Below are 22,037 nucleotides of genomic sequence, written 5' to 3' on the forward strand. Positions count from 1 at the left end.
AGTTCGTCAACAGCATTACTAAAATAAAGAGCTATCATGTCTTCAGCTTCACTCCATCCACCAGGCCAGTCACCCTGTTAAAGAATCGACAGGTCATCAACTTACCAAACAAAGCCAACGCCAACGCCAAAGCCAAAGCTGAAGAACAGCAGCATGATGAAACCCACGACACAAAGACGGCGCTTTGTCAAATAGCCTTTGACCCCTCCTGTTTTCCCTGGAATAAAGGAGATGTGCAGGAGATTGGTACACACAGTTCAAAGCCATATCAATTGACTGCCAATCCAGTTCCTTTTGCCATGCTGTGTGGTAAGGCTAAAAACCTGGATACAACCTATTGGGGGGAGGGGAAGGGGAATTTGTTCACACATCGCTAATTCCCAACTCCTTCCAGACACCCACTATATAAACCTTACAATAGCCCCATGTAGTGGGTAGGTATTGTAATGGACTGGTTAGTGTGTGTGTTGCCACTGCCTTTTACTGAATGGAATCAGAACTCCTCCAGTTGTCACAGGCGCTATACTGCCAGTAGGGAGAATTCTCCTTCCTGTTCTTTTGGAGGAACTGGTGCAGTGAAGTTTTGGGTACACTGCTGCAGTGAAGTTTCAAGCACTCCTGCTGTGTAGCGTAGGGAAAACTGGGAAGCTCAACGTGGCCGTGAACTTCTGTCAATATCATTATAACTGTTTTGCAGATGGAGGAACTGAGGCCCAGAAAGAGCAGCATGCCGGAAGCCATTAGCAGAACATAACAGCTTCATTAAACCTACAGACTTATGAACAACACACCAATTTCTACTATGCTCACGTACTACTAGATGGTGAAATGTATATATACACTCGCCATAGGCCTGATCCTTCACTCATTGACATGAATGGCAAAACTGCCATTGAGTTCAGTGGTGCAGGATCTACCCCTACACACACAGCAATATATACACATTTCACAGATTCTATTTTTATATACAACTCTTGTAATGGAAGATACTTGCCCAAGTTCATGCAGCAAATCTTTGACACAGCTGGGAACAAAACCCAGACTCCCAGTTCAATGATTAGCTGTAAAACCTTCTTCCCCTTTTCTAGGGTCTTATGCATAATGAAATACAGAACACACAGGCCACAGACCGTTAGAAGAGCGAGGAACTGGCCAGCCAAGTGGCTGATTATTTTGAGTGGTCATGAAAGTGGCTGTTGTGTTGGGCAACTCTAACAAATATAACATAACAAAAATCCAACTCAGCCTATTACATAAAATTACTTATAAAACTGAACAAATATTAACGATAGAGTGAATTAGTCTAGACAAAAAGGATGGGTAAGATCATGACTGGTAGACAAAAGAGAACGGAACTGGAAACTAATGGACCAAACGATCTGTTGGAAATTAGGCCTAATAGGTGGACAAAATAATAAGGCAATAGGCTGTTCCACCCGCCACTCCCTTTTGGAGTTCTCGAAGAGGCTTTGGAAGGGAATCGTGGTGTCAGGGTGCAGACAAGTGGATTTGTAGGAGCAAGCTTTGCCATCATGACTGCCACCCCCATCATATACTGTGATCCACTGGGACACAAATGGGCCTTCATCATCCTGATACCGAGAAATGTCCTGACCAGATTGAGCCAGAGAGAGGGACCCAAATGACATCCCCACCTTCACTGGCTTCAGCTAAGACCTGAACAGCACCTGGAATTTGAGCCTTGGACTTCTGCTGTCACCCCTCCGTTGTGTCATCTTCCTTCCCCGCCTTATAGCTTCCTTTTCTTCTCTCTCTCTCTGCCTTCTAATTAATAAATGTCTAGCTTAGCCAGCAAAAGACTAGATCTCTTGCACCACTGCTGTGAGCCAGTGATTAGAGAGGCAGCTAAAAGCAATGCCTTAAACAGCCCAATGTTGATATTAATTTGACATGCCTCAGACTGGCTGATAAAACCATGGGTGGTGCCCATGTTTCTGTAGCAGTGAGGCTGCAAGTGAAAGCACCAGAGATAGAAGAGGAGTACTTATGGCACCTTAGAGATAGAAGGTGTATTTTCTATTTTTGCTGTTCTTTTCTCACCTTGTTTGTGTTTGTTTTAAAAGAAACATTGGACTTTAACAGCAGCAGCTCTAGACCATCCTAACTGACTGGATATGTCTCTTTTCCCCAAAAAGGACAATTATTACAATCTAAAAAACTCAAACAGAAGGGTTTCTTTATAAAAAGCACTGTCTACAGCTGAAGGGATATAAGCAATATTGTTCAAGTGAAAGCCTTACTTAATATTTTACTTTACATGTTTCAGGTGCTTTCCCTTCTTATCTTAATAAAAGGTTATAAAATGTTGCAGTGTGGTTATTGCCACAGCACCAAGCAGGCTGAGGTCTCTGTACTCAAAACTCTGAATCATGTTCAACTCTTTAGGGTTGTACGGTAATAAAATTAATGTTATTTGGTGGGTCACCCAAGTGTCTAGGATAAACATACATCACCATAGTTGGTTAGCTTAGCTAACACACAGTTTTAAAAATTGTTTAAAAAAATATTTGCATTAAAATCTTTTAGCACAAACAAGCTTAATATAGTAACGATGAAAAGCAAATTGTTAACGCTCATGTTTAGAAAAATTAAGAGTGCTTAACAATTGTTTTAAGATTTTACTTTAAGCTTTTAACTAATGGTTTTGTTTCTTTTTCTTTTTTTGGAGGTTTGTAGTTTTTGTAATTGATAATAACTTTGATAGTTTTATGTAAAGGCATTTTAAAGAAAAAAACAAAAGTTGTAAAAATGAAGTGTTTTAAATTGTTGAAGGTTAAGCTGCTAAAGCAAACTTTTGCTAAAATGTCATCATGGGTTATTCCTTGTTAACAGAATGCCAGCTTGATTCACGGCTGCGACTGTGAATTAAGAGTCAATCCACCTGAAGTAAGGGCTGTTGCCGGCACCAAACTTCTTGTTGTAATCTTTGTGATTGTTTAGTTGTAGATGTTAATGTGTCTTGTTGTGTTTTGCATGTGCAACAGCACAGTGCTAGTGTTGTGGGTGTGGAAGCAGAGAAAGAACTGACAGGAAGGGGATTGCAACGCATGACAGTTTGTTAGCAAGAGTCAGGCTAACTGTAACCCTAATAACGCGAGATTTGTAGAAGCGAGGAATGTGTGAGGCGAGTGGGAAAGAACTGTGTGAGAAGTTGTTGCGACCTTGTGTAGATAATATGGAATGTAGACTAAGAGTCTACATTAGTGAGCAAAACAAGATATCAGAATGACCTATGTATAAACAAAATGCAGCTGTTGCTCATTATTGTCTGTAACAAAAGGTATAAATGCTTGCTGAAATTGTTTACCTGTTGAGAGACCTGCTTAGCTCTCTCCCTCTATGCAATTGATAGAGAGAAAGAAAATAAAGTATCTGATTTGCTGTACCCAAACAAAAAGTGAGAACTCTGTTATTCTCCGACATGGGGTCACCTCTCCGTGATAAGCCACAAGGTCACAATGGCCACAACCTCCCAAAAGCTGGTGATGAAACAGGTCGGGCAAAGTCTGTCCCTGGACAAAAATGCCTCTGTACTTTTCCCGCATTTTGGGGTGTTGGTAAATGGTTCATGAATGCAAAAATAATCACCACCACCCCCCAGTCGTGTTGTTGCTTCTTTTTAAAAGACCGCAACATACTTCGGTAGAAATGCCATAAGGGGTAAATAATTTTCGAAGCAAGTTAGTTTAACCCCTCGTGTATAGAATGTTCATGATTTGTGTAAATGTGCAGGTGGCAAAAAGAGGAAAAGATGGTTCCCCCTTGTCACTTTAAAAAAAAAAACCCATTCTGGACATACAGCCAAAGGAGTGAGAAAGTGAAATCAATTATATTAAAGAAATAGAATGAATTAAAGAATGCTGTATGTACCTTTAAGTAGAAATGAGAAATGCTACAAGCCAGGGGGCAGGAAAGCAGACATTAACTGCTTAATGAATAGCCCCACTTAAGGGCAATTGGTGAAGCATTAGCCTTAGATCGATAAGAGTTAATGAGGAAGCAGGATATGCATATTGTGCCCTATGCAAATTTTACAATTTTGCTCTCTCTGTCCCTTTGTTTAGTTCGCACCCTTTTATTTATATAAATAAGACTGTTTGAATCTTGCATGGGGGCTCACATTATCTGAATGTATTAGCAGAGCGCTGTGTTAATAAAACAGAGTGGTCTAACAAACTATGAATCCTGAGTCTAACTTTGACAGGAGTAATAAGAGCTGGCATGTTTCTAAACATTTTGAGAGTAGATTACAGTAGTTCTGTCTGTTTTATAAACCAATGTCTGAGATGAAGCAGAATTGGTTCATAAAAGAGGGATATTGCGATAACTGGGGCTTGCTCCAGTTGTGAGCTCAGCTGTTGGAAAGTGAGTGAAAATTCATAAAATGTCACAATCATCAATAGCAATGAATGTGGATAGAAAACGGAGTCAGACTGAATTAGTCCAAACCGAAAGGTCCAGTACCAGCCAAGGGCTGTGTTAAGATCATGACTGGTAAACCAGGAAGAAGGAACCAGGAACTAATGAACCAAACAAAACACTAAGGTCAGCTGGAGTGAAAAGAACAAGTTTCAACATCCTGGCTGCCACCCCCACTAATTTCTGGGGGCCCTGGTTCCACCCTGACACTGCTGAGCCTTTATCCTCCTGATTCTGCGAGATGTCCTGACCAGACTGGGACCCATAGGACATCCCCACATCCACCAGCTTCAGATCAATCCTGAACACCACCTGGAAAGAGAGACGTGGGTTCCTGTTGTCACCTCTCCCACCTGTGTCCTTTTCCTTCCACACCTTATTTCTTCTCTTTCCTGCCTCTCTTTGCTTAATAAATGTGTAGCTGAGCCAACCAAGACTGCGAGGCAGTTACAAGCAATTACTTAAACAGCCGACGATGCAAGTCTGACAGATCTCAGAGCGGCTAATAAAATCGTGACCTGTGGCAATGTTTTTCTGGCCGTGAGGCTGCAAGTGAAAGCCAACACTGGAGACAGAAGCAGCATTTTCTATTTTTGCTATTCTTTTCTCTTCCCTTTTGTTTGTGTTTGTCTTGTTTTGTGTTTAAAGAAGCCAGATTAGACGTTAACAATAACAGCAGCTCTAGCCCCTCTGAACTAACTTTTGCTCTTTTCTCCAAAAAAGACAGTTATTATGATCGTTAATATAAAAGACTATCAAAGAGAAAGTTTTCCTTATAAAAACCCCAGCTACAGCTAACGAGGAAGGGAGATTGGTTAAATTGAAGCTTTAATTAATACATTACATTATAAATGCTTCAACTGATTTTCCTTTGTACTGTATCTTTAATAAAAGATAATATTTAATGGCATTGGTTGCCATGGGGCTAAGCAGGCCAATGTCTCTGTATTCAAAAACCCCGAACCATGTTCGACAGTTTAGTGCCTGTATAGTGACAGGGTCGCGTTAACATCTTTGGCTCTCTGGGCCCATTTATTCCTTCGAAATTAACACACCACATCCAAGCCAAAGGATAATGGGACTGCTCAAAAGCTAATGGGGATCAGCACTCACCAGCAACACTGGTTAAATGAGCAGCATTCGTTGGACAGGCCTGGATCCACCAACACTGCCGGTGGATCTAATGCTGCAATAGAAGGGAACAGCTGCTAGGGAACAGCTGCTAGGAAACCCCCTTCTTTGGCTAGCTCCAATTTGCAACTAAAATCTGTTCAAGGCCACATCATATGCAGCTCTACAACTGTCCCTGACATGTCCCCTGAAAATACTGCTGTGACGGGTTGGATCACAGAAACCCCCCTGGGAGCTGCCACCTGATGTGCAAAGACTACTCCTGCTTCTGTTTTCCCTGCCAGCTCAGGACTCCAGCACCCTGTCTTGCTGAGCCAGACACTCCTCTCTGGCTCTAACACAAACCCAGGGTCTGAATCACTTGTCCCAAAGCTGCAGGTTTACCTGAAAACAGCTCACAGAAGTGTGCTTGTCTTTAGCACTCAGATGCCCAACTCCCAATGGGGTCTAAACCCAGATAAATCCGTTTTACCCTGCATAAAGCTTATGCAGAGCAAACCCAGAAATTGTTCGCCCTCTATAACACGGATAGAGAGATATGCACAGTTGTTTGCTCCCCCAGGTATTAATACATACTCTGAGTAAATTACTAAATAAAAAGTGATTTTATTAAATACAGAAAATAGGATTTAAGTGGTTCCAAGTAGTAACAGACAGAACAAAGTAAGTCACCAAGCAAAATAAAATAAAATGCGCAAATCTATGCCTAATCAAACTGAATACAGATAATCTCACCCTCAGAGATGCTTCAGTAAGTTTTTTCTCAGACTGGACACATTCCAGGCCTGGGCACAATTCTTTCCCCTGGTACAGCTCTTGTTGCAGCTCAGGTGATAGCTAGGGGATTCTTCATGATGGCTCCTCTCTCCCTTGTTCTCTTCCACCCCTTTATATATATCTTTTGCATAAGGTGGGAACCCTTTGTCCCTCTGGGTTTCCATCCCCCCTCACTGGAAAAGCACCAGGTTAAAGATGGATTCCAGTTCAGGTGACATGATCACATGTCACTGCAAGACTTCATTACTCACTTGCCAGCACACACATATACTGGAAGACTCACAGGTAAATACGGCCATCTGCAGACAATGGGAGTCATCAAGATTCCAAACCATCCTTAATGGCCCACACTTTACATAATTACAATAGGCCCTCAGAGTTATGTTTTATATTTCTAGTTTTAGATACAAGAGTGGTACATTTATACAAATCGGATGATCACACTCAGTAGATTATATGCTTTGTAATGATACCTTACAAGAGACCTTTTGCATGAAGCATATCAGTTACATTATATTCACTTTTTACCATATTTTTCTAAAGCTATCCCAGTTACATTATATTCACTTATCATGTTTTTATAAAACCATATAGACTGCACAACCTCACAACTGCCATGTGCCCAGAGTACTCCAAAAGGGAAAATAAATCATAGGCCAATGCTCTTTCAGCAACAACGGAAGCAGCTACCAGTTCCTCAATGTTTTTAGGCAACTTGATTCAGATCACACAGTCTGACACTATAGATACAGCTGGACAACGCCCTGTTCTTTTAAAGAAAGAAACCGGCTTGATATAAACTGAATTTCACAGGGAGGTGTTTACTCTCTGATTAGCAAGTGCAAGATCCCACTCATCTACTAATGACGGAAGGGTTTGGAGTCAGGAATGTATAGTAAAAAGTTGGGGATAAAAAATAAAAAACGGCTAAAAAGCACTCCACTTCATTTCTGTAAAGCATGTGATTTCAGAGAACAATTCCTGAGAGCAATTGTAAAGATATCTCCATGAAATTCTCCATAGTAATTTAAGCCTTTAAAGGAGGGTAAGAGAAACACGGAGAGAGTATTCTGTCTTACAAAAGATTCTGGACAATGCAGAGTTGAATCACATACATTATCAAAAGATTGAAACGTTTTAGTGCTGGGGGCTAGTTCTTAAACACAAGTTGCTTTTTTTCCATAAGATGCTCTTCTCCAGAATGAACCCAGCTTCAGGAAAACCTGTTGGTTACTGACATTTCCTTGAAGAAAGGGTCATGAAATCTGTAGTCTACAGAGGAAAGAAAGGGAGATGTGGAAGGTCTAGAAACCCTTACTCATGAAAGTAGTCCCAAGGCAAGCAAGTTCCACTGACTTAACCAGGGCTACTTACAAGGAATTAAATAATCAAGCTAGAGATTTAGGCTGTCACTGCCATATAATTACATTCACAAATGGTGGGTTTCTGTCACATGCTAGACAAACGCAAAGAAAGCTGCAAATCCAACTCAGAACCCGGGATTTTTGTGTGTTAGATTTTCCCTGAAAATCATTTGTAAATATACAGACCAACTCAGACAACGGGAACAGCAAAATAAAAGTGCTTTTTACATCTGATAGAAAGCCAGTGCAGTATTTTATATAATATTCTAATTGACAATCTTCCATATTCCCCAAATAGATCAAAAAGTATGGGCCCCCTCCTGCACCGACTGAACTTCCATTGTCTTCAGTGGGTCAGGATTGAGTCATATATATATATATATATATATAAAAATGCGTGCAGGTAAAATGCAGAGGAACAAATTCTCTCCGCCATTACACTGGTGTGACTTTACTGAGGTTAACATGTAGGGCTGCATTCTACTCTCAGTCAGTTACTGCTTTGCTGTAAAGCGGAAAATTTGGCCTATGGGGGGCGGGGGAGAAATAACCCTCAGTCTACAATATATGGATAAACTACATCTCAAAAGTATTTACTGATCCCATTCCTCTGTGGACAAATAAAGAAAGTGGTTGAGAACAAGGGGACTATGGGGAGAAGAAAGATAAGAGAGAGAGAGAGAGAAAGAAAAAAGGGGACGAGAACATACATATCAAAAAATGACTTCCTGCTTCTCCAGACACAGATGTAAATTTGATTCAATTTCTTCAAGAACAGAATATGGACCTAAGTCCGTTGAGTATTAGTTTGTCTCAAGCATTTAATAGCGGCTACTTTTAAGTTCCTTCTCCGCATTTAAAACACCCGGTCTCCCCGCCAACCCCAGACCTGCTGTATTTTTTCCAAAACCTAAACAGGATTCGACACGACACAGCTCACAGAACATCTTAAAGGAAAATGTGCAGGTACCTTGGTCCTTGTCCATCGCGCACCCGCTCTCCCCCAGAGGAGAGGAGAGGAGGAATCGCGGAGTTTATTGCTGCCAGCTGTGGACTGGAGCAGCCTGGAGAAGCTGGGCGCGGCAGGCTCTCCAGAGAGGGCAGCGGTAGCGCAAACCGCTTGCTGGCGAGCCGGGGAATGAGGTGGGCAGCTGGCGAGCAGAGGCCGGGTGCTCTGACTCCGGCCTGTCCTGGAAACGCGCACCAGGTCCACGCAATCCCACTCCGGAGCGAACGGGCTGGGTAAACCTCCTGGTTTGCCGAGCAGGCTCCTTACGGGCCAGCAGCGGCGGTGGCCAGTGCGCCCTCCTGGTGCTCCCCCAAGCCCTCGGTAAGAGTCTGGCCCGGATGCGGCTGGGTGTGTGACAGCAATGGCGCCTTTCCGCAAAAAAACACTCGCAGGACGGTCCTGGCTCACCCAAAAATGTGGGGCACGCCTGGGTCTTAGCATTCACCCGCCCACGGCTTCCTATCCCTGCTCTGACCTTTCCTGCAGGGTCCCACAGTTGGCTGCTGCAGCCTGGGGAGGCTAGTGAAATTGCCTGCCAGACCTATTGGATGCAAATCGATAACAATGCTCTGTTTAATGAGGGACACTTTAGGGAAACCCTAGTTACCTTAGCAAAGCCGGTATTTTTCTCTAAGGTGTATTTCTGCTGCTCAGTTTACTGTTTAAAATGGTCAGGCGAGGCCTCTTAAAGTAAGGGGCAAGTGGTCGCTCTGTGTTGTTCCTTGTCTCTTGGAAGCGAATGGGGAAGTTAATATTAATGCATTACGTTCCACAATGTGAACCAGACCCTAATGCAAAGCCTAAGAAAGTTTTGCCCCCGTTGTTCCCACCCCTGCTCAACTGGAGTTGGGCCAGGTATTTACTTTGGAAGGGGCCCAGTTTATGCTGAGACAGGAGCTGGTACCTGTTGTGGGTGGTTGGGTCTTGTGCTCCACCTAAGCTTTAATTTAAAAAAACAAGTATCAGAGGGGTAGCCGTGTTAGTCTGAATCTGTAAAAAGCAACAGAGGGTCCTGTGGCACCTTTGAGACTAACAGAAGTATTGGGAGCATAAGCTTTCGTGGGTAAGAACCTCACTTCTTCAGATGCAAGTAATGCCATTCTCCTCCCTTGGTGTTCACACCTCAACTGCTAGCAGAGCACCTCACCCTCCCTGACTGAACTAACCTCGTTATCTCCACACTGATTTATACCTGCCTCTGGAGATTTCCATTACTTGCATCTGAAGAAGTGAGGTTCTTACCCACGAAAGCTTATGCTCCCAATACTTCTGTTAGTCTTAAAGGTGCCACAGGACTCTCTGTTGCTTTAGGGATGTGCATGCAAGGTGGAAACTGCAGAATTTCTCCAAACCGTTATCACTTAGGCGAGAGGTTCTCAAACTGGGGGTCGGGACCCCTCAGGGGGTCTTGAGGTTATTACATGCGGGGTCATGAGCTGTCAGCCTCCACCCCAAACCCTGCTTTGCCTGCAGCATTTATAATGCTGTCAAATATGTTAAAAAGTGTTTTTAATTTATATGGGAGGGGGGTCACAGTCTGAGGTTTGCTGTGTGAAAGGGGTCACCAGTACAAAAGTTTGAGAACCCCTGACTTAGGCAGGCTTGAAAGCATTGGCCTATAGCACTTAAGCTGGGCTGTCTGAAGGGTCGGGCAGATACTCCTCCATTTGTCACTTCTGGAAGACTTTGTAGCCATAAGAGCTAGAGATTTTGTTTTTTTTAAGCAACAGAGGGTCCTGTGGCACCTTTGAGACTAACAGAAGTATTGGGAGCATAAGCTTTCGTGGGTAAGAACCTCACTACTTCAGATGCAAGTAATGGCACATCTGGCTCTGTTGATTTTGTTTCTTTATTTCCTTGTGTGGGTATCATAGTTTTGAGAATGCTTGGTGAAGATCTTGTAGGTGTTGGTCTCTGTCTGAGGGGTTGGAGCAGATGCGATTCTACCTCAGTGCTTGGCTGTAGACGATGGATCGTGTGGTGTGACCGAGGTGGAAGCTGGAGGCATGAAGGTAGGCGTAGCGGTCAGTGGGTTTTCGGTATAGGGCGGTGTTAATGTGGCCATCGCTTATTTGTACGGTGGTGTCTAGGAAGTGGACCTCCCGTGTAGATTGGTCCAGGCTGAGGTTGATGGTGGGGTGGAAGCTGTTGAAATCATGGTGGAATTCTTCCAGGGTCTCCTTCCCATGGGAACTACGATACCCACACAAGGAAATAAAGAAACAAATCAACAGAGCCAGACGTGTACCCAGAAGCCTCCTGCTACAAGACAGGCCCAAAAGAGAAACCAACAGAACTCCACTGGCCATCACCTACAGTCCTCAGCTTAAACCTCTCCAACGCATCATCAGTGATCTACAACCCATCCTGGACAATGATCCCTCACTTTCACAGACCTTGGGAGACAGGCCAGTCCTTGCCCACAGACAACCTGCCAACCTTAAGCATATTCTCACCAGCAACCACGCACCGCACCATAACAACTCTAACTCAGGAACCAACCCATGCAACAAACCTCGATGCCAACTCTGCCCACATATCTACACCAGCAACACATCACAGGACCTAACCAGATCAGCTACATCATCACCGGCTCATTCACCTGCACGTCCACCAATGTTATATATGCCATCATATGCCAGCAATGCCCCTCTGCTATGTACATTGGCCAAACTGGACAGTCACTACGCAAGAGGATAAATGGACACAAGTCAGATATCAGGAATGGCAATATACAAATACCTGTAGGAGAACACTTCAGCCTCCCTGGCCACACAATAGCAGATGTAAAGGTAGCCATCTTACAGCAAAAAAACTTCAGGACCAGACTCCAAAGAGAAACTGCTAAGCTCCAGTTCATTTGCAAATTTGACACCATCAGATCAGGATTAAACAAAGACTGTGAATGGCTATCCAACTACAGAAGCAGTTTCTCCTCCCTTGGTGTTCACACCTCAACTGCTAGCAGAGCACCTCACTCTCCCAGATTGAACTAACCTCGTTATCTCCATACTGATTTATACCTGCCTCTGGAGATTTCCATTACTTGCATCTGAAGAAGTGAAAAGAACAGGAGTACTTGTGGCACCTTAGAGACTAACAAATTTATTAGAGCATAAGCTTTCGTGGACTACAGCCCACTTCTTCGGATGCATATAGAGTGGGCTGTAGTCCACGAAAGCTTATGCTCTAATAAATTTGTTAGTCTCTAAGGTGCCACAAGTACTCCTGTTCTTTTTGCGGATACAGACTAGGGTTACCATATCTAATAAATAAAAAAAGAGGACCCTCCACGGGCCCTGGCCCCGCCCATTTCCCCACCCTTAGCCCCGCCCAACTCCACCGCTTCCCCACCCTAACTCCGCTCCCTCCTCCCTCCCACTCCCAGCCAGGGGGAAAGGGCTGCCCCAGCACTACTGGCTTCAGGGTTTGCCGGGCAGCCCCCAGACCCTGCGCCCCCGGCCGGCGCTTCCCCAGCGCAGCTGGAGCCCGGGAGGGGAAGCGCCCAGCTGGGGGCGCAGGGTCTGGAGGCTGCCCGGCAAACCGTGAAGCCGGTAGCGCTCGGGCTTTGGGCAGCCCCTATGCCTCCGGACCCTGCGCCCCCGGCCGGGCACTTCCCCTCCCGGGCTCCGGCGGCACAGGGTCCGGAGGCACGGGGGCTGCCCGAAGCCGGTAGCGCTCGGGCAGCCCGGCTCTTAAACAGAGCCGAAGAGTCGGGGAGGAACGGAGCCGCCATTTTCCCGGACATGTTTGGCTTTTTGGCAATTCCCCCCGGACGGGGGTTTGACTGCCGAAAAGCCGGACATGTCCGGGAAAAAGAGGACGTATGGTAACCCTAATACAGACTAACACGGCTGCTACTCTGAAACCTGAAGAAGTGAGGTTCTTACCCACCAAAGCTTATGCTCCCAATACTTCTGTTAGTCTTAAAGGTGCCACAGGACCCTCTGCTGCTTGTTACAGATTCAGACTAACAGGGCTACCCCTCTGATACTTGTCCCTAAAGCAGTTGATTGGTGCCTTTTTAAAGAGCAGGGGCTGCAGACAGTCTTGTCTGACCAAGCAGCACGTCAGGGACACACGCACGCACGCACACCCTGCTGCTTTAAAAAACCTGCTCACTCAACTCCACTTGAAACAGGTCCCAACCCAGGGCAAAGGATTGGCGTCCGCAGCAGCCAATCACCAGCGAAGAGGCGACCACTCCCGGGGAGGCGGGTGGGATGATCATGAGAGGTGGTTGGTTGCAGCGAAGCCGGGCGTCATGGCTGAGAGCAGCAGTGCTCTGTGCTGGTGACCCCAAGGAGGTGGCTGGGTAGTGGCAATGCCTGTGAGCTAGCTAGGTGAGTAAAGCAGAACCCGCAGCATGCACTGCCCTCAGTGGCTGGTTCATGGCAGGTTGCAGGTGGATGTACCCTGCTAGAGGGCTGTAAGTTAATACACAGTCGTGCCTCCAGTGCTGTAAGTTAATTCACAGTCGTGCTTCCAGTGCTGTAGTGTCAACACTCACTCCAGCAATCAGGCAGGCTACTAGGTACTAGAGGCCTTAGCGAGGGGATCTTGTTTCCTGTCCCCAGGGATGCTGCCTGGAAATATCTGTTGTGGACCCCCATAACTTCTCAGCTGATTTTTGTTGTTGTTGTTGTTTAAACTGTTGTGTAGATTTAAGACTGTCTGTATAATGGCCCAATCCTGCTCTTGTTGGTCAGCGGAAGCAGAATTCCAGCCCTTACTGGTTAGAGTAGGGAGAAGAGATTGGCTTGGTGTGGTTTGGACTCCTAGTAAGATTAGGAGTTTCAGAGGCAGCATTTAGATAGGCTGGTGTAATGTTGTGATTGGAATTATTAGGATTTAATATGTTGTGCAGCCCCTGGGCTGGGGCTTGTAATAGGCTTTATCTTTTCCTGCCTTTCAGTTCCAATCTAATTTAACACAATGTCCCAACAACGAGTCCTGCCTCAGAGTAAAGAAACCCTCCTACAGTCCTACAACAAGAGGCTGAAAGATGACATCAAGTCAATCATGGATAACTTCACAGAGATCATCAAGACTGCTAAGGTGGGTATTTGAAAGAAGGCGAATGAAGTCAATACCCATTTGGTAATAATTTTGCTCAGAATGATCATTACACCCTCCAGGCTAGAAATCCCAATCCAGCTCACAGGAAAAGGCTGCATTTGAAAATTGAACCGTGAGATTTAGGTGGCTCAGAGAGATTCACCAGTTGAAGCTTTCACTTCCTGGAGTCAAATTCTGCAGTTATGCATCTATTCTGCATCTACGCCAAGCTTGGTCTTATTCTTCAATGAGGCTTTAATAGCTTTACAGGGGGTAAGAGTAGGTTGATGCCAAATTTGGCCTCCTGAGTTTTCAACAGTTATTTTTAGCAGGTTACTAGTGAACAGCTGCAAATTATGCTACTCAGTTTTCAAAAAACAGTCCAATCAAACAAGCTGGGAGTGCTGGAAAATCAGGGGTGGGAAGAATCAAAGAAGACAGTCGAAGGAAAACAGAGAGGTGAACAGCAATTGGTTAACATGAGGGAAAAGATGGGAGATCAACAAATGGTGCACTCTTAACCCTGATCCTACCAAAAGCATCTACTAGATGGGATCAGGGACAAAAGCCCCTTTTATATGTGGTTTGAACTGAAACAAGCTATTCTTGAAAGTAATAACCTCTTCTGGGATGCAGGAATATTGGGTGAGCTGAAGACACGTGGCTTTTTTAAATTAATTTTTAGATTGAAGATGAAACCCAAGTCTCTCGAGCGACCCAGAGTGAGCAGGACAACTACGAGATGCACGTCAGAGCTGCCAACATCGTAAGTACAGCTTGTGCGCCAAGCAGGCGTGCTGCATAGCAGATCTTGTGTGCTCTGTGGTCCGTTACAGCATCCGTGAGGAGCACTCAGAATACTAATGACAATTGCTGCGAGAGGTGTAATCATCACAGGGTGGCTTTCCCAGTGCAAAGGAAGGGAGCCATTTTTTCTGTTTGCTGTGGATTTCGCTTTGGGTTGGGACCCAAACTGATCAACTTTCACTTTTAGAGCTGCCCAGTTGTAACTGGTGAGGTCCCTGACTGAAATCCTACTCTTGGCTTGCAATGTTAATACCTTCTTTTGCCTTTGGGTGGTGCCAAAACATATAGTTCTGGGTTTATACTACTGATGGCTGTGTTTGCCAGTGGAACAAAAGAACATCATTGTTCGTGCATAGAGTGCCAGAAGGTTGCATAGTGCCCCTGGTGTACATGTACAACTGTACTGTTCTAATGCATTCTTTCTCTGGTACTGCAGGCTTTTGGCTAGCATTTTAGCCAAGTTGCTCCCATGTTGCAAAGTCTGGTATCGGGGGTTGAGGGGGCAGCCCAGTAGATCATGTTGCAGACCCTTGGTAAAGGACCCGAAGTCACTCTGTGTCCCTTTTGCTTAATATTTTATCCATCCTGCAAGGTCCGAGCTGGCGAGTCCCTGATGAAGCTTGTGTCCGACCTGAAGCAGTTCTTGATCCTCAATGACTTCCCCTCTGTGAACGAAGCCATTAACCAGCGTAACCAGCAGCTGCGGGGCGTGCAGGAAGAGTGTGACAAGAAGCTGATCTCGCTGAGGGATGAGATTTCCGTTGACCTGTACGAACTAGAAGAAGAATATTACTCTTCCAGGTACAAATAGGGCCATGGACTCCCATACTAACAAGCCTCCTCTTGTCTCCAGCCCTTTCTGAGAAACAGGATAGGAGAGCAGATGGTCCTTAAGACACAAGCCTAAATGGATATTTCCCCTTAAAATTCACACCTGTGTTTTTAATTAGATCAAACTTCTATAACCTAAAGCAAGCCATCGAGATGCTAAGCAGTCAGGCTGGTATGAGGAAGAGCCTTTTTCTGTGCCAGTTCTTTCACAAGTGTCCTAACTACATAACGTGCCTATTCCTTGCAGCTCACCACCACCAACTGTCTGGAATCTATTTAAAATGAACTAAAGGGACATCATCAAGTAGCTTAGAATCAGCATTTTTCTGCCTCTAGCAGGGTGAGAGGGTTGGTGTGTTTTTTTGGAAAAGATACCCCTAATGTATCTTTTGTGAAATCTTTTTAAAGACTTTCAATAGAACATAGGTTCTGGTGGATACAAACTTTTTCTTCTTTCCTAATATGGTTGCAACCCCCAACCTGGCTAGTTAATGAGATCCAGTAAAGGAAAGTTTCCAGAATCAGATCTGAAAGTGACTAGTTCGGTTGCACTGTCCAAGGTCAGTGAAGTGCAACAAGTTAATCAACAGCATAAATGGTGAAAAGCAAACTAGCTCTTTAAACTTCTTTCACTTTTAATAAGCTTTGATAAGCTGATTTTATTTTAGGGAATTAAAAAAAAAAAAAGTTTAGTGGTAGTTACAGATGCTCGAGTCAACTGGAACTTTGAAAATCGGGCCATAATTTACTGGTAATGCAGGTATTTTAGAAATAAATGTTAGCCCAACAGCGTCCCTTTAAAATTGATGCATTATTTTAAGAAAACTTACCTTTCATAGCTGGGAAAAGGAGAGCAACAATTATAAAAAGATGTCTTAGGACAGTGAGAGGCCCAGTAAATATTTTGGAAAGGGAGTTGAGTAGGGTTACACAATGCTGACTGATCTAAGCAAAAATTCAGGTCTTAACTGGGTCAGGACTTTATTATTTCATCACTTGATAGACAACATCCACCGCTGTGCTGGCCGAACAGGGGTGTGTGAGGTTATGGTGACCCAAAAGTGAGCCTGTGGTGTGTGTATGTGACATTGTAACCAGACGCTCTGGCATGTACACTTTTGTGGTTCTAAAATGGTTTATTTTAATCTTTGGACCAATGGGTTCTGACCATGCTGGTGTGGTCTCTTATCTACCTAGCTCTGAAACTGCACTAAGCCATCATTCCTAGCAGAACTACTGTCTAAGCAGGAGCAGGGGGGCTTTGTCCCCTCCCTCCCCTCATTGCACCAAATCAATCCAGTCTTATTCTGTTTCTAATATGAAGTGCTCAGGTGGTGAGAAATCTTGCCTAGATTAGAGCTATAGTCTCTTTAATGACGCTTCATGTCCTGTAGCTGCACCTAATGTTTCATCCACTGGTCCTTGAGCACTTATTTCCTTCTCCTTCACGTGCCATCGGCTACAGATTTAACGCAATCTTTATTTCTGCACCAAAGAAATGTGAGTGTTTAAATAGACACAACAAGTGGCTTATTCAAAGTACTTTTATAGAGTCATAAGGATTTTTTTAACAGAATTTTACTGTCTGTGGAGAAAGAGGTTTCTATTTTGTATTAAACTACACATGGCTGTAGGATGTTAATTGTGTTTAAATGGCTGTAAATGCAAGACTCAGTATATACCTGGAGAGGGTGACACGAAACTGATTCTGAGAGCTCAGCTGGGGGTCAGTAGCTGTCAACTCCTTGTACCGCCTAGGATCAGGCATATCATTTTGTTCTACAGTGGTCTGATCCTGCTCTCACTTAAATTGATGGGAGCTTTGCAGTTGACTTCAGTGGGAGCAGGACAGTAGGATTCCACACAACCACTGTTCCAAATTGTTCTCCCAATCTCTGGTTTCTGTTGGTGGCTTTTCACCATCCCCAATAGTTAGAGCTTAGAGTTTAACACCTGAAACATTGTTGTTTCCTGGCATCCCTTTGGGTGAAGCTGCAGAGTCTTGTATTCTCTGCACCCAGTCTGTTAGCCTCCGACTGGTCCCTGTGTATTGCTAGGGCCCACAAATCCTTGTGCAGACAAAACTCCTGTTGATTTCACTGCTTGTCTGTGGGAGGACTATAGAATTAGACTCTGTTTTTGGGTAGGTGTCACCTGGAAAGGCATATTCTCACTCCCATCACAGTACCAGGGGTTTGGGAGACACTCTTGCCCCATATACTGGTAAATACTGCATGTCTGTAGGGTTTTTGCTAGTAAATACTGATTTCATGAGGAAACTTGCAAGCCAAGAATCTTTCAAAGCAACTCATGTGCTTTTGTGTTCTAGGCAGGTGCCTTCCCACATGGTCCCAATAGTGTGGTTTGGGGGAGCATTTAATCCTAGCATCCGCCTCCCAACTTCTCCTTTGGGGTCACATCAAACAAAGCCTCAGGGCCTCTCCACTGTGAGATTGGATGGTGCCTTGCAGAGCCCCATGGCAACTATGAACTTCAGGTTACTGGCTGGAGAGCTGTAGTGTAAATTTTGAGGTCTATATAATTTGCGGGGCGGAGGGTTAAGGAAGGGAGGGAGGAGAAGGAGAGATGCCCACTTCCTTTCCAGAGCTGTATTCCACCCGGATGCTAGGCTGAAGAGTTCTTAGTAGTCCTCCTGTGTGAGATCTGCTGGACACCAGACCCTAGTGCTCTGGGATCCAGTCATGAGGGGCTGAGATCCAGGAGAAATGGTTGGTGGATTCAGGACTAATTAGGCCCCAGTCCTGCAGTCCTTCATGCATACCTCAGTAGCAGCCTTGTTTTGCATAGGCACTGAAGGATGGGGTGAAAAGCCTTCAGACCCCAATGAAGGGACCTCACTTGGTGATGGTGCAAAAGCCCCAGATGCTAAACACCCACCCCTTCTCTCTAGCACACCTAGCGGGGAGACTGCTGGAAAAGAGATGATTTGACTTGGCATTGGGTGAATTCTCTGTAACTGCCAAAAACCAAGTGCTTTAAATCAGTGACCTCCTCCTGTGCTTATTCCCCAAAGCTGTAGCCCCGTGCACTCCAGCTTGCCTTATCCAGCCACCTGTGGCTGGAGCTCTGAATTCCTGGTTCACACTCCTGTCTCTCTGAAAGCGTGGCTTGGTGACTGGAGGGTGGGTTTGGAGTTCAACCTGCTAGACACGTCTCTTCAGTTCAAAGTGTTTAGTCTCTTTTTATATATATTTTACTTTTAAAATATTTCCCATAAATCTCTATTTGAGTCTATTAATGGTAAATAAAACAGAAACAAGAAAATCCCTGGACCTCTTGGGTTTATTTTGAACATAAGCTATTTCCTGTTACAGGACTCACTTCGGTCTCTGGGTGTCTCTTGCATGGGCAGCTCCTTCCTCTCTTCCAGCATTTTTTTTCCCTCTATTTTTATTTTGATTTATAGCCCTGCCACTGTGCATCCACCTCAGACTTCAGAGCAGGACCCAGGGCAATACAGGGACAAGAGATGGCCACTAGCTTAGGAACACAGGATTTGTCATAATTGTTCACCCTACTGGTCCACCTAATCTTATACCCTGCAGTGGTCAACCACTGTCACCTGCTTTTTCAGAAGAGCTGAGCACACACAATTCCTGTTGAAGTTAATGGGAGCTGCAGGTGATCAACACTTCTGAAAATCTGGCCAAAGATGCTGCAGGAGAAGGCATAAATCTCCCATAAATCTTTGCCAATCTGGTAATGCTAGAGATGGGGGTGGGGGGTTTCCTGACCCTTACAGTGATCCTGCAGCATGAGAATCGATTGTCCTTTTCTTGGTGCACAACTTTTTTAGCTATTAGTCATAACACTAGAGCAGGGGAGAAGGGGATAGAGGCTTTGAGGTTTTTTTGGTTCTTAACAAAAAGAATGGAATGATAATCTTACAAATATAGACCTCCAAACAATTCAGTGACAATCTAGTAATGCTCCTTGAAAGAACTTAAAGTCCCCCCCCACCCCTTTTTTTTTTTTTTTTTTTTTTTTGCAGGGGAAGTTGTTTGGTTTTTTTGCCGCATGGTAAATCAAGAATAATCCTGACTCTAAACACTTACAGCCCAAACTTGTAAAAGTGGCTGCTGGTTTTTAGATCTTAGACCCGAGTGTGAAAGGTGCAAAGTATTCGCAGCTCCCAGCAGCTGGAGGTGTGAGCACACTCCGCTTTTCTAAAAAATCAGGGTCAGGTGTATTAAGCTGGGCACCCAAAATCACTAGCAAAATTAGGGCCAAAGGGCCTGATTCTCCTCTCAGTTGGGTCCAGAGCTAACTCTCAGTGAAATTGCCAGGGATGAAATCCTGGCCCCACTTACGTGAATGGGAGTTTTACCATTGACTTTAATGAGGCTGGGATTTTGCCCCAGGTGTCTTTCCTTTGACTTGAATGGGAATTAGAGTGGACCCACATGCCAATTTCAGACTGGAGTAACACCGCTGGCTTCAATGACACGACCCCTGCTCCTTCCCAGGGCAGTGAGATCACACACCAGCCTGAGCCCTGTTAGGGAACATCAGTGTCATGAGACTCATGAAAAAGTTTATAATCCACAAACATTATGTCCATGGACGCTTTTGCCATTTTCTTAACGCTTTGCTTCTGTCTTGCTTTCTCCCCTCCCCTCTTTTTTTCCCCCTCCCCTCTCTGATTGCACCCGCTGTCTCTCCTTACTGGGGTGGCTTGTTCTGGAAAGCTACAGTCTATGTGACACCAATGATCTTCCTCTGTGCGAAGCCTACTGGAGAGAAGACCCTGCCGTGCTTTCCCCCGAAGGCCTCTCCATGCCTCTGGCAGCTGCCACGGCCGAGCAGAGCACTGCGGCCCCTCAGAGCTCAACCCCATCGCACCCTCACGTGAACGGGCACGGGGCAGGCCCGACGGAGCACTCCTGAAGAGGACGCCGTGCCTGCTGAGCTGATGGAGTCTTCCCAGTTGCTGTATTGAGCCAACCTTCTCCCACTCCCAGAATACTGTACTGTAGTTGTGTTTGCAGGTCAGCTGCTGCCATTCACTGGATAGCAGCAGTGTCGTCTTCACCTCTTGAGCCACACCCGAGAAAGTGTTACCAGAGGGCTATGGTAGAAGTAATAGGCCAATAGGAAATTGACTGCTGTAGCAACTTTGAGCTAGGATTTGTCTTATGTTACCACAGGATGACTACATGTAGAGACCATTAGGAGCATGGAGTTTGTTTCCATGTGAATGCCAGGTTGGGAACATGTTATTGTGCTATGCAGGAATCGAGTGTATTCTGGTTCTGAATAGGAAATGTGGGTCAAGGTTTGGGGTGGGGTTTTTTTTCAGTATTTATTTCTTCCTAAGACTCAAGTTAATCAACATTTGCGTGCTTCCTATATCCGTACTCTCAGCCTCTTCCTCGGCTGGGGTGGCACTAAAATGACTTCTGCTGTAGTTTACAAAAATAATAACCTCCTTAGTATGTGTGTATATAACACTTTTCACCTTCAAGGTGCTCTGCAAACTTGAATCCCTGTGTTCAGAAACTACTGAGATGGGAGAGCTAAAGCTACCTGGACTCCTCAGAACACCCTTGCCACAGACGTAAACACTATTCCCATTGAAGTGCAAGGGAAACTGAGGCAGCAGTGCAGTGACTTGCCCAAGGCTATAGATGGAGGCAGTGTCAGGGCCAGAATTAGAATTAAGGACACTCTGGCTCCCAAGTGGGTGCTCAGATTACATGTTTCTGTCAAATGGTCGATGAAGCTGCTATGAAGATAATTTTTGGGGCAATTAGTGCTGTTTAATCAAAGACAGGGGGGAGAGTTGGGTGCTCATGGCTAAGAAGCTCTTTGGTTTCTTAGTTAAGAAGAAGCATTCTGTGCAGTTTCCTTTTAAGAAACCATTTCTGGTGCTTCAATCAAAGCTATCCAGCAGCACCTGGGTACTCAACTGTCACTGTCCTTAGTAGAGCTCTGTGTAGCTTGAAAGCTTTGTCCCTTTCACCAACTGAAGTTGGTCCAACAAAAGATATTACCTCACCCACCTTCTCTCTCATACCCTGGGACCGCTGCAAACAGCTTCCTCCATTCAGTCATTTAAGCTAATTCTACTTGTATAATTGAAAGAAAGTATTTGAAATGGGATGTAACCATTACAGATCAATGTCTAAACATTGCAGAACTACTGTTGCACCCAGAATGCAATTAAGTCCCTGGTCAGTATTCTACTGTAGCTTCACACTTCTCTCTGGGGTTGTCCTCCCCCTCCCCCATTTATTTTGTAAGTGTATGGCTGAATAAAACGAACTTTGTTTTGTATAATTTTTAAAGGGTGTGTTATCAGCTGCAAGGGGAGGGTGACGTGAGAATCTTACGTGTGTGTGTGTAGTGGGAAGAGCATTTCCCCAAATGTTCCAAGCAAAACCCCACTCCAGCGCCTCTTCCCGCTGACACTGAAGTTGGGCTTTGTAGAAGGGTTGATTATTGCAGAACTGAAACGTGCAACGTGAAGCAGGAGGTCCATGGGGCTTGTCTGGGGAGCTGCCCAGGGACCTTCTCAAACGTTGCTGTGCTTTCTCACCTACATCGCAGGCCAGTGGTTTGACTCAGTCTGTGTGTTACATCTTGGGGGTCACAGATGT

General features: G+C 44.9%; 3 protein-coding genes across 14 annotated transcripts in view; 1 reads left to right on the forward strand and 2 right to left on the reverse strand.

The window, feature by feature from the left end:
• The window catches only part of LOC101944820 (histo-blood group ABO system transferase 1-like), a 53,017-nt gene extending 44,306 nt beyond the window's left edge, over positions 1–8,711 (reverse strand). Inside the window, exon 1 of the mRNA XM_065572370.1 lies at positions 8,683–8,711. Within this exon, the coding sequence (XP_065428442.1) occupies positions 8,683–8,698 (16 nt within the window). The 5' untranslated portion in view covers positions 8,699–8,711. The remainder of the gene's footprint in view (positions 1–8,682) is intronic.
• The window catches only part of LOC101943564 (histo-blood group ABO system transferase), a 28,454-nt gene extending 19,628 nt beyond the window's left edge, over positions 1–8,826 (reverse strand). For all 3 annotated transcript variants that reach the window (XM_008169108.4, XM_065572367.1, XM_065572366.1), the window contains exons 1-2: positions 8,683–8,826; positions 106–217 (exon numbers count right to left, since the gene is read on the reverse strand). In XM_008169108.4, coding sequence (XP_008167330.2) covers positions 106–217; positions 8,683–8,698 — 128 coding nt within the window. In that variant the 5' untranslated portion in view covers positions 8,699–8,826. The remainder of the gene's footprint in view (positions 1–105; positions 218–8,682) is intronic.
• The window catches only part of MED22 (mediator complex subunit 22), a 31,698-nt gene extending 9,984 nt beyond the window's left edge, over positions 1–21,714 (forward strand). The window contains exons 1-5 of one of the 10 annotated variants that reach the window (XM_065572376.1): positions 8,421–8,678; positions 13,637–13,779; positions 14,465–14,545; positions 15,179–15,387; positions 20,127–21,714. In XM_065572376.1, coding sequence (XP_065428448.1) covers positions 13,657–13,779; positions 14,465–14,545; positions 15,179–15,387; positions 20,127–20,325 — 612 coding nt within the window. In that variant the 5' untranslated portion in view covers positions 8,421–8,678; positions 13,637–13,656 and the 3' untranslated portion in view covers positions 20,326–21,714. Of the gene's footprint in view, positions 1–8,420; positions 8,679–8,901; positions 9,043–12,828; positions 13,065–13,099; positions 13,151–13,636; positions 13,780–14,464; positions 14,546–15,178; positions 18,703–20,126 lie in introns of those variants that run through there. The other 9 variants (XM_065572374.1, XM_065572378.1, XM_065572373.1 and 6 more) reach the window with 9 other exon arrangements.
• Positions 21,715–22,037: the final 323 nt, after the last annotated feature.

This window comes from Chrysemys picta, chromosome 18 (genome assembly GCF_011386835.1).
Source record: "Chrysemys picta bellii isolate R12L10 chromosome 18, ASM1138683v2, whole genome shotgun sequence".
Taxonomy (NCBI): Eukaryota; Metazoa; Chordata; order Testudines; family Emydidae; genus Chrysemys; species Chrysemys picta.